Below are 12,460 nucleotides of genomic sequence, written 5' to 3' on the forward strand. Positions count from 1 at the left end.
CAAAAAGTCGACTCGGCCACGCTGTCTGAGCAGCTCTGTGAGGCCACGGAGAGAAGAAAGGTCCCAGCGACCCGCAAACCAGAGGCTGGGTCAGAGGCTGGGTCCCCAAGCCCTTCCCGCGCGCGAACACAGGGCGGTCCAGCGGCCCTTGGGAGCCCGCCTCCTGCCGCTTCCAACGCAGCTGTAGCCCGGCCCCACCCGGTGTGCGAGGACTGGGACGAGTGGCGCCCCACGCAGGCGCAGTGAGGCCGGGGAAGGGGCGGGCCCGGTCCCCGTGGCAGGCGGCGGGCGGGGCAGGGCGGGTGGTGTTTCTGTTGCTTGGAGTTGGGCTGCGAGCAGCTGCTGGGAGCCTACTGCGCTTGCATCCCTGCCCTGCCCTGCGCGCCGCCGCCCCGCGCTCCGCGGCTTTCCCGGAGGTTCGGAGCACTTGGGTCCCTCTGTCACGCTTGGGTGAGTGCTCGCCCAGCCGGAGTGGGGGCTCCGTCCGGAGAGGGGCGCTGCGGGGAGGGCCGGTGTGCGGCTCGCTGAACCCTCCGTGCCTCTCTTCTCTTGCAGGTTTGCATCACCTTTTCCTGACCTAAGCAGTCGCCATGGCACAGGTAGGGCCTTGCGCCCCCGCGCAGCGCTCGCGTTTGCCAACTTCGTAAGCTGTGTCAAGGGAGTTGTAGAATTCGTCTGGAAGCCAAAAAAGTTTAGGAGAAAGCGAAATCTGCCTGGGAGAAATCTGGGACACCTTTCCTGTTTCCTCTCTCGTTGCTTCCCCCCGACCCCTTCGCTGTGCCCCGACTTATTCCGCGGAGTGCCCGCCGGAACCTGCCCGGTAGCCGCCGGTGGGGCTCTGCCGCGGGTGACGTGGCCGGATTTGGGTGCACTCCCTTTTCGTGAGTGAGTGTGTAAAAGTGCGCCCTCCCAAAGCCAAAGAACCGCTAAAATTAGAACCAGAGCAGGAACCAGCGCGTAGCGGTCATGTGAGCCCGACGCCTTTCTTTCCTTGTCTTTCTTTCTTTTCCTGCCTCCCTCCCTTCCCTTCATTTTTTTTCCTTCCTTTCCTTCTTTCCTTTCCTCCCCTTTCCGTTCCCTGCCGTTTCCTGTATTATAATACAGTGAGTGGGCCTTGGTGTTTTTCCAGTAGAACTCTAGTGAGCTTTTTCCAGTTGCTCAACCCAATTTTATTGTTAGTTGTAGGTAGGATTTTTTTTTTTTTCATGCAAAAGATTAAACCGAAGAGGTGCTTTTCTTAAGGAACTCGTGGAACGAGTTCTGAATTGAATTTGCCTTGGGATTGTTTCAGAACTCGATTTCCTAGTATTATTAGCCTTTTTTTTTTTTTTTTTTTTTTCTGTTCTTAACATTTATCAAAATTGCAGGGAAGGGGCGCCTGGATGGCTAAGAGGTTGAGCATCCGACTCCTGCTCAGCTCGGGTCAAGATCTCAGGGGATGGTGACTTGCAGACTCATGTGGGGCTCTCTGCTGTCAGTGGGAGCAGGCTTCCTATCCTGTCTCCTCCTCTCTGCCCTTCCCCTGTTCTTGCTCTCTCTCAAAAATAAATACACATTAAACAAGTGTAGGAAAGAAAAAAAAATAGTTTAATTTATATAGCAGACTTTAAAAGATTGACAATCTTTTGTGAATAAAAATTGACAATTTTTTGTGAATAACATATCAGTGCTAACAACTCCACCCCGAAACTAATTTTACAGATCTCAACAATCTAACTGGCTTGGTCCAGATCCTTTTTTTTTTCAAACATTTTTTTAAACAAGTGTTTTAACTGCTCAGACAAAGCCCTCTCTTTATACTCTTCATTTATTAAAAAACAAAAACAAAAGCTCTTATCAAAATTGAATAAGGTTTCACGGTTCTTTCCAAGAGAAAAATGGGAGGATTATGATGACTTGGTAACTTTATTAATTTATACAGTGCTTCCATTCTTACTTCCTCTATTACACTTAAGGAACATTACAATAAACTGAGTCTCCTGTTACTTCAAGTGGAAACTTTGGTTTAGGTTCTTCCCCACATAGAGGATACTTTTATGTGGAACTAACTTTCCTTCATTGAGAATTATTTTTCTTATCTTGATATTGTTGGTGTGGTGATGTAAATGGAGATGAAACAAGCATCAAAAAATAATTTCCTTTATACTTGCTCATTCGGCTGTTTCTTGAATCTGTTTTGTAAGTTTACCCTGTGATGTCTGAAGTTTTTCAATCAATTCCTTTACATTTTTTTTAATGTTTATTTAATGTTTTATTTAATGTTTTAATGTTTATTTATTTTTGAGAAAGGGACAGAGTGTGAGCGGGGGAGGGGCAGAGAGAGGGAGATACAGAATCAGAAGCAGGCTCCAGGCCCTGAGCTGTCGGTAGAGCCTGACTTGGAGCTCCAACCCATGGACCAGACCAGGAGATCATGACCTGAGCTGAAGTTGGACTCTCAACTGACTGAGCCATCCAGGCACCCCTCAATCAATTCCTTTTAATTATGTAGATTCCAGGTAGCATAAAGGAACACATTTTTCCAATTGTGGACATTAATAATTTAAAATAATGAAAAGTATAAAAGCTGCTATACATATATAATCTGGGAGAATGGTGGTTTATATTACAAAATTATGTGCATGATCTCTATCACAGTATAACACCAGGACTGTGTCAAAACCACAGTTTTTGGTCATCATAAAAGTTATAAGTAGTGCTAAGAAAGCTACAGTGTTGAATTTTGCACTTACTTTGTTATTAGTTATCCTTGGAAACCATGGAAGTAAAGCATTTTGTTAAAATGTTTACTACTAGGATAACGTTTTGTTGTCTTTATACTTATATTTGATGGTGTGCAGAATGCCCACAATAAGGAATTGCACTTTTACTGTCAAAAAAAATTCCCTTGGACCCCAGTGTAATTGTAGGAAGGCTGAAGTAGCTTCAGTGTTAGGTTTCAAACGGTTTCTATGGTAGTAGTTTCGTTGCCTTGTGGTTATGGGAGCCAGAGACCTCCACTCTGTGGCCATCTGTAGAGTAGTGAAATGAGATGCCTGAGACATAGAGGTGTACATTTCAGTAATTTAAAATGTATGGTTAAATATTGTTTCTTATTTATTGAGGAATTAAAATGTCGCCTCCAACAGCAGTTATTCTTCATGTTTATAAGCTGTACCTTCCATACTGATGTTTTGTCTTTTTATTTGACCTTGGGACCACCTCCTTGCCAATCAGAGTTTACAGAGATCCAGGAAATCAATTATATAGGTAACTTCTGGGTATGACTGTCCTGCTAAGAATTTAATGAGAAAGCATTGATTAATTTTTGATAGATAATTGGAGTTTCTTTTTTTCTATAAATAAATATTAGGAATACTTTATACTCTTGTGTATATTTATATTAATATTTTTATATCAATGAAAAATTTTAGTTAAATTTTACCCTGATGATGTCAGTCTAGGGGGACAAAGCCATGACAACTATTGTGAACTACATAAAAAGTGATTTAGGGGCACCTGGGTGGCTCAGTGGGTTGAGCGTCTGACTTCGGCTCAGGTCATGATCTCACCGCTCGTGAGTTCGAATCTTGGGTCGGGCTCTGTGCTGATAGCTCAGAGCCTGGAGCCTGCTTCCAATTCTGTGTCTCCCTCTCTCTCTGCTCCTCTCCCACTCACACTCTGTCTCTTCCTCTCAAAAATAAATAAACATTAAAAAAATTTTTTAAAAAGTGATTTATATTGTCTTGTTGGGTGAATACATTCAGAGCTGGTGGTGTTTGTGGGATAACCACCACTTGAGCTCTGCCCTTCTCTCTCTGGTCCTAGTCCTCATCCACTAGCATTGAAACATGTGGGAGTCTACCAACTGATTGTTACTATGGAGAGAAGGAGTCTAACATGAGGCTTCCCAGGCTTTCTCAAAGGTAACCCACTGATTAACTGTATCTTCTCCATGACATACAAGAAAAATCTGAATTACAAATGTACCTGCATGTAAACAGTTCCTGGACAATATATATATATTTTATCTTTGAAATCATTCATTTGAATGGCTTTGGATTTATATGGCTTAAAACCACAACTTCCATGTTTAGAATAAACCTTGCTAAATAGTAAATTTTTATGATTATTGGACCACTAACATTTTTCTATGCTAAATTTGGGTATAAGCTAGCTCAAGATATTTACTAAGGAATGGCCAAAGAGCTGTTAATTGCCTGAGTTATTTATATATAGTAAAATATTTTTTGAATCCTTTCATCTTTGCAATGATCAGCTTGTGATTATATAAATGTGAATTTTTAATTAGATTTTAGGGTTATTTCCTCAATCTGACTTAACCATATCTTGGGGTGGGTTTCTTAAACTGGATGCTGACCTATTTCTTATTGCTTAACTTGCTCATGCAAGTTTTTAAAATATCACTATTTAGCTACAGCCAAATTATTTCACAGATATTCTAATTTATTTTAGGTACTTAAAAGTACATTCTGTACTTCTATATTCTTTGGTTTCAAAAAATCAAGAGTTGGATGTATTTCAAAGATGAATGATCCATTTAATACATTTTAATTCAATTTAAGTCTTTTATATCTCTAATTTTCTTTATGAGACTGCAACTTTAAAAATACAGATTTTGGCCAATCTGAACTTAGCTTTATTTATAATGTTAATAAAGAATTAATTTAGAGCAGCAGGCATGTCATGAAGCAAAATCAGGCTACATAATTTTTCACTAGAGACTTCATGAACATCAGAGTTCTCTCTCCTATACATATTTAAATTGTGCAAGGTTTGATTATAATTTTTTTTTTTTTTGGTTTGAAATCATTGCACTGTGACAATTTATAAAGAACAGCAGGATCAATGTAAATAAATAGATTTGAGATGAGTTTCATGCTAGAGGGGTCGATCAGATATTGATTGCATCTTTTCCACCATTCATCTTAAAATCAAATCTGTCTGTAGTGATCCCTCTTGGGATCCTAGGTCAGGATTACCTGTTTACTTATGACCTGTACTGCTGTGGGTTAGTGTCTCAGTTCCTGATTCCTTTGTCTGAGAGAGCAATCTTGTTTACATTTTGCATGCTGAGAAAGAACTAGATCCAAAACTGCGTGGCTGCTTTGCAAGCCACTGAGCAATTCATTGGGATTCAGGAAACCTTAATTCCCTTATCTAGATCTGGTACCCCTTGGCTATAGGTGGCAAGCTAGTGACAGGCAATCTGTGGTAGAAATATAAATGTAAATATATATTTATATAAATTTATTTATATAAATTTAAATATAAATTCAATATTATTCAATATTATATTCAATATAAATTTATATAAATTCAAATAACCTGAATACTATTCTAAAACTTCACAAACACATTAGTTGATCTTTTACAAAAACTTGTGCTCCTAAGGCCTTTGTTTTAAGTGGTTTTTTTTTTTTGGACCCAGCCTTTCAATTCAGTAGTTTATATAATATGTAAACGTATACATATTTTTTTATTGTGATTTATTGGAAATTAATACATATTGCAGTTGGTATCATTTCTTTGAACACCTGTTCCTAACTGTTCTCTTTACTTCCTATTCATGCATGCATTCATGAACGTATGAAAGTTTTGAGTTCCCACTATGTGCCAGGTATCGTTAGACATGGGAATTAAAGAGGAAATGGAACGAAAGTTTAGTGAAATAACAGATGCATTGCCAAGTCCATTGTTTGCATTATGTAGTGCTCATAATACTATTTCAGATATAAGCATTACTATTTCACAGAAGAGAAAAATGAGGTTACCTAGCTAGCATTAGTCAGATGGGACAAGGAGGAAAGGCATTATATGTAGAAGCAACAGCAGCAAAAGTAAATGCTCAGGGGTGTAAAGGAGTTTGGCATGGCCAGGAGCAGCAGGCAGTATGGTATTGTTTGAGTGAAGCTGCAGTCAGGTGGGGACATGAGCCCTGTCTTGGAAACAGATGCCAGAAAGAGCTAAAGAGTAGGAACCATTTGTAGATAAGGAGAGCTGTGAAAAAGTTGTAAGTTGGGGCATGCCATGATTAGATTTACACTTCACAAAAATCACCCTGGTGCCAGTGTGATGTTGCATTTGAGGGCTGCAGAGTCCGCATGGTGTTTCAGGGGGTGAGGGAGGGAAGGAGAGAGAAGCTGGATGTTGGAAGATCACTTAGGAATCTGCTGCTATGGTCCCAGTGAAATCTTAAAGACTTAAACTAGGCAGTGGCTGGGGCTTTAGATAGGGGATTGATGGAGAGAGTTGGCAGACTGGGTGCATGAGTGGAGTGGTGGTAGGTGGTGAAGGGCTTGGTCAGGTCAAGATGAGTGGCTTGCTTCATTGAGTGGTTTGTCTTTTTCTTTGAGGAAGGAATGCAGGTTTGAGGTGCGGAAAAGATGGAGTTAGTGAATTTGTTGAATTCGAGTTCTTTATGAAACATTTAGGAGATGCTCTCTAGTAAACAGCAGGATATATATGATCTTTAAATCCTCTTTCATTTCTGTAGGTCTTTTATTTATGTACTATTTCTCTCCTATGACTAAAAATGGTTTGAGTCTAACATTTCCTACCTTTGTGTAGGACCAGCCATGTTTATTAGGTTTCTGCCCCTTGTTTAGATACAAAAGGAAATAAAGTTGTGAATCCATGCATACTCTTCTCTAATATGAAAAATCTATAAGCTTATTTTCTGAAGCATTGGTGAATGAATTGGTTAGTGATACAGCTTTTCAAGTACTGTTCACAGAATTCCCAGTTGAACAGTTAGGTAAAATGGAACCCTACATACCCCAAACCAAACGTATACTCATTGGGAGCTAATGCGTTTGCCCACTTCAGCTCCCTCAAGGCGTCACCATTATTGACGGACAGTTTAACTTTCCATTTGTTGGTATTTGCCAAGGGAAGGCGTTCTTATCCAGGTGGGAAGTAGTCATAGTCATGGGAGCATTAAAGAAACAACAAAAACCTAAATCATATTGAAAACCTTTATTTTGTTATCAAAACTTCTTTTCTACCTCTGTGAGTATAACTTAAACTATTTATAGTGATACTTTTTTCCCTTACACTTGATTTTAAGAAAGGGGTCAAAGGTAATGGTCAAAGGCCAATTTGAATTTAAGTCTTTGAATTTAACTTTCATTTTTTTATTGTTAAATGTGTATTTATTTATTGAGAGAGTGCTTGCACATGTGTACATGGGGAAGGGGAAGAGAGAGGGAGAAAGAGAATCCCAAGCAGGCTCTGTGCCATCAGTTGGACACTTAACAACTGAGCCACCCAGGCACCCTGAACTTTCACCTTTTTTGATGGAATTGGAGCAAGGCTTAGAATTAGAGCTTGAGATTTTGTTTCTGACCCCTGATTGTGTTTGTACCTCTTGGAGGTTCTAGTTTTTTTTTGTTTTTGTTTTTGTTTTTTTCTGATATTTACTTTACTTTGCACCTTAGATCTGAATCATGTCTGTCATACTGGTTTTTCCCTTTTTTCTTGTTCATCTCATTTCTTTCTTGGTACGGTGATTTTTAATTTTTTTCTTTGCTCATCAGTGGGACCCATTATCATAGGAAATATTAATGGGCCTGCACAGTGTGCATCAGATAAGACCTGAACTGCTCTGACTGGGGAGTGAAGGCAGAGTTCTGCCATTTGACTTTCCTTTTCCCCAACATTCTTGGGGGCCTCCAGGGGCTTTTCGTGAAACCTGAGCCTCAGAAGAAATATACTTAAAAATTACTGTACAGCTGCTTAGCAGTTGCTCAGCTATAGTGGTGTGCTTCATGGTTTCTTGCTTCCTAATTAGTATTAATGTGGAATGTTGGGTAAGGTGTTTGATTAAGTATTGATAACACTGAACTGGAAGACAGATTTAAAGAGGGCTTTTAAGTTTTCTTCTGTGCCTTCAGAAAAGCTTCAGTTTAAAAATGTTCCAGACAGGTGAATGTTTTCTCATCCTTAAGTTTGAAGTTCGTTCTTTCTTTCTTTTTTTTTTTTTTAAACGCTTATCTATTTTGACAGACAGAAAGAGTGTGAGTGGAGGAGGGGCAGAGACAGAAGGAGACACAGAATTTGAAGCAGGCTTCTGGCTCTGAGCTGTCAGCACAGAGCCTAATGTGGGGCTCAAATCCATGAACTGTGAGATCATGACCTGAGCTGAAATCGGATGCCCAACAGACTAAGCGCCCAGGCGCCCCTAAATTTGAAGTTATTTCTGTGTTGTTTTCCTGTTTCTTTAAATTCTATCTAGAAAAGCAACCCTTCACTTGTGTTTAGGTTTAATTGTATTCATTTTATTTTGGCATGCCTAGTCTTTGAAGGTAAAGAAGTTATTCATTTAGAATAAATGAACAAAAAAGCCAACAAAATTATAGAGCTAGAAGAGTGGATAATTTTGAAGGTGAGAGTTAAAAGAGGGAATTATATGTGTTGGCCACGTATCATCTGAGGATATATAATTTCTTTGATCAGGCACTGGTGGCTGGGAGTGAAGGTAATTGAGCACAAGGTGGGGAATGGGTGAAGGGAACAGTACTTACTTATAGTTGGAGTTAACCTGGGTAAGGTATAAATGTTTAACTGGAGGCCAGTGGGTACTAATGGGAAGAAGGAGAAGCCCTCCGATATGAGTCATGGAAAGTCACATTTGCTCAGGATAGACATTTTTGTGTGGGCAGGGATAGAGTTTGGGCAGGATGTCCAAGCAGCGTTTCTGCCCTTGTGACTCATGTCTGACTCACATCTGGTCCGTTACTACCACTACGTGGCTTTGGCTAGCTTTGACAATGACTCGGATCATGTGGAATGTAGCACGTGTTTCCCAATTTCTAGAAAGCTCTCAAAAATACAACCAGCAGTTATTTCTTCATAGTTAGTAGCTGAGATTCTGAGGGTACACCTCTTCCTTCCATCTTTCACCTCATTTCCTTCAGTCTCAGGGGTCAGATGTATTTTTAAGGCAAATCTCTCTTGTCTCCCCTGTTCTTAACCTCTGTATCTACTAGTAACTTCATAGCCTATAAACTGGATAAAATATTATTTAGATGTTTACTTACTTATTTTGAGAGAGAATGAGAATGTGAATGAGGGAGGGGCAGAGAGAAAGGGAGACCAAGAATCCCAAGCAGGCTCCACACCGTCAGCACAGAGCCAGATGTGGGGCTTGAACTCAAACTGTGAGATCATGACTGGAGCTGAAATCAGGAGTCAGATGCTTAAGTGACTGAGCCACCCAGGTGATCAGTATTTTTTTTAAAGTGAGTATTTAAAAGCTTATTTAACAGTATGGAGATTTCTCCAAAAATTAAAAATAGAACTACCCTATGACCTAGCAATTGCACTACTAGGTATTTATCCAAGGGATACAGGTGTGCTGTTTCGAAGGGACACATGAACCTCAATGTTTATAACAGCACTATCAACAATAGCCAAAGTATGGAAAGAGCCCAAATGTCCATCGATGGATGAATGGATAAGGAAGATGTGGTATGTATATACAATGGAGTATTACTCAGCAATCAAAAAGAATGAAATCTTGCCATTTGCAACTACATGGATGGAACTAGAGGGTATTATACTAAGTGAAATTAGTCAGAGAAAGACAAATATCATATGACTTCACTCATATGAGGACTTTAAGATACAAAACAGGTGAACATAAGGGAAGGGAAGCAAAAATAATATAAAAACAGGGAGGGGGAAAAACATAAGAGACTTCTAAATATGGAGAACAAACAGAGTTACTGGAGAGGTTGTGGGAGGGGGGATGGGCTAAATGAGTAAAGGGCATTAAGGAATCTACTTCTGAAACCATTGTTGCACTATATGCTAACTTGGTTGTAAAATAAAAAAAATAAATAAAACATGAAAAAAATATAAAAGCATGTTTAAAAAAACCCCATCATTTGTAAAATTGGAGTTCATGGAGATGCTTTGCCTTACAATTCACTTTTCAGTGTTTTCCAATCAGGCTCTTACTGCCACCAAAGACCTCCTCATTACTAAGTCTAGGGAACCCTTTTCAGTTGCACCACCTGTTTGACTTCCCTGTGGTATTGGACACTGCCTTTTCTTCCTTTCCTCTTAGTACATTTTTCTCATTTGTCTTCTCCATGCCATCACCCTCTTTGGAGATTTTCTTTTTGTCTTTGGGAGGCTAGGCAGCTTCATGATTAGTAGCCCCCAGTCCCATGGCCTGTATTCAAGTACCAGCTTTGGTACTTGCTTCCTGGTCCCTTGGTTGATTCTTTAAGCCTTTCTAAGGTAAAATGAAGTTTCAGTGAGATGATCCGTGAGAAGCTCTGAGCACTGTGCCTGACCCATTGCTACACTCAGCAGATATTAGCTGCCATTATGATTGTAGGTGACCTTCCCTTCTCTGCCAGCCCTCCTTTCCACCCCACTAATATTGCTTCTGTGATAGCCTTCTCACACAGCTCCACTTACCACCAGTGTGCCCTGGTAACTGACAAAGCCTGTTTCTCTTCCAGTATGCCTCCTGGGGAGAAATGTAAAACCAGTGATCCTATTCCCCATCCAAGAAAGGAATCATTGCAGTTGGTTCCCTTCTGCCTTGATCCTGTTCTATGTCCACTGCTCCTTCCCATGTCCTTTTCCTTTACATTTCCACTGCTCCTTACTTCGATCAGGTCTTATCTTCTTCCTGTGTTAGTTGTTTTTAAAATAGTGTCCCTATCTCCACTCTTGCACAGTCCATTCTGTTGTTGTCTCCACTGCGGACCCAGTAATATTACTGTGCAGAATTGATGTTGTTCTTCCCCATGTAGATGTCCTCTGTGATCCTCTATGACTTCCCCTTGCCTACAGGATGAAGTCTGCACTTATTACAGTGGCTTTCCAGCTCCTCCTCACCCCCCCACCAAGACCTTCCCCTCATTTGTTTATCTATGTAAACACTTCTTGTTGCAGTCTGTTCAAACTCTTAACCCTGTGTCCAAAGCACCAGATTTTTTCATTCTTTCATGTTTTCATGCATGCTGGACTATACCTCCCTGTACTTCTCTACTTTCCTGAACCTGCCTTGGAAAATCACAGGCAACTTTCAAAACATCTTTTGGGAAGTTTTTCTGATTTCTTTGCATCCTTCCCAGCTCAGTCCCTCCTTTATGTGTATATGTACCCTGATGAAACCTGTGTGTGTGTGTGTGTGTGTGTGTGTGTGTGTGTACTCAACTGCACTTGTTAATTATGTACCTTTCATTTCCTTTTGATTTTAGACATCATCACTTTTTCCTAGTGATTAGTACAATACTTGGCATGTGGAAAGCATTCAAAGAAACCATTCTTTGAATGAATAAACAGACTGGTGAACTAAGTCATCTGTATATTCTAAGTTCTCACCATTGAGAGAACCTGTGGTATTTATTAATTTTTTATGATGATATATTGATGGTGTTTTCATAATCAATTTGAAGTGGTCCCACTAAACAGAGGGAGACTGCAGTTTGACCTGAGAGATATGGCTTTCCCAATCCATGCCAGTTTTGAAGGACCATTTTCTCAAATCTTGATTAATTTCTCTCTCAACCTATTGCTCCTTCTAATTATGTTGAACCATGTGAAATTGTCAGAAATTTTTTCCTTGTAGGTGATTGTGCTTCCATGCATTCATAATAAAACACGCATGATTATAAACCAGACAAGTATTCTCAACCCCTTCCCCCTTATAACTGATTTTTCCTCAGTTTTAGATAGAACCTTAATAGGAGTTTTGAAGGACTTCAAAAACATTTATTAGTAAAGGTACATGGTGGCATCCTCCTTTCATCAGAACATAAAAATTTATGACTGAGTATTCATAAAGCCTTCTGATTGTAAAGAACTAGTGCTATTACAAATTTTGAGGGGGAAATACTAAAATAATTTGATGATTAAAAGCACTACACATATGACAAAGTAAGTATAATGGGAAACCTTTTGAAGAATGTCTTCCAGTATACTTTATATATAAAGCTATAAATTTAAAGATTTGGCATATGAATTACCAAACATCTTTTCAGGCTTTACCAGGTTGTCTTAAAATCCCTAAGTAAATATAAAGAAACAGGACTAGGTTTAAAATTATGCAGTAAGAACATTGCTTGGAGTTGAGTGTCTAGGTTAGGACATCGAGTTTTAATGCAGGTTTAGCATGCTTCTCAAGCAAAGTGGCAAGAGACTTAATGGAAGGAATCCTGCAAGGAAGTGCCCTCTGAGAATCAAGCAGTATCACTGGGGCTTGATCACTGGGGGCGATGCCCCTGGGAGGAGAGCCTTGGGAGCCAGACTTCCCATTAATGGTATTGCAGGTGGGCCGGGATAGCTTATGTACTGAATTGGTCCTGCTAATCCAAACTGTAAGTGGTCCTCTTCCCATTTCAAATGGGGTTATCAAACGGAAATTTATTTAAAGACTGAGCATGATAGGGGCGCCTGGGTGGCGCAGTCGGTTAAGCGTCCGACTTCAGCCAGGTCA

At 40.1% G+C, this 12,460-nt stretch overlaps 1 protein-coding gene across 1 annotated transcript in view; it reads left to right on the plus strand.

Annotated features, from left to right (window-relative positions):
* The first annotated feature begins 312 nt into the window (after positions 1-312).
* The window catches only part of ANXA5 (annexin A5), a 30,284-nt gene continuing 18,136 nt past the window's right edge, over positions 313-12,460 (plus strand). Inside the window, exons 1-2 of the mRNA XM_040474675.1 lie at positions 313-450; positions 556-599. Of these exons, the coding sequence (XP_040330609.1) occupies positions 591-599 (9 nt within the window). The 5' untranslated portion in view covers positions 313-450; positions 556-590. The remainder of the gene's footprint in view (positions 451-555; positions 600-12,460) is intronic.

Source organism: Herpailurus yagouaroundi, unplaced genomic scaffold, assembly GCF_014898765.1.
Source record: "Herpailurus yagouaroundi ecotype Mexico unplaced genomic scaffold, PumYag 28, whole genome shotgun sequence".
Taxonomy (NCBI): Eukaryota; Metazoa; Chordata; class Mammalia; order Carnivora; family Felidae; genus Herpailurus; species Herpailurus yagouaroundi.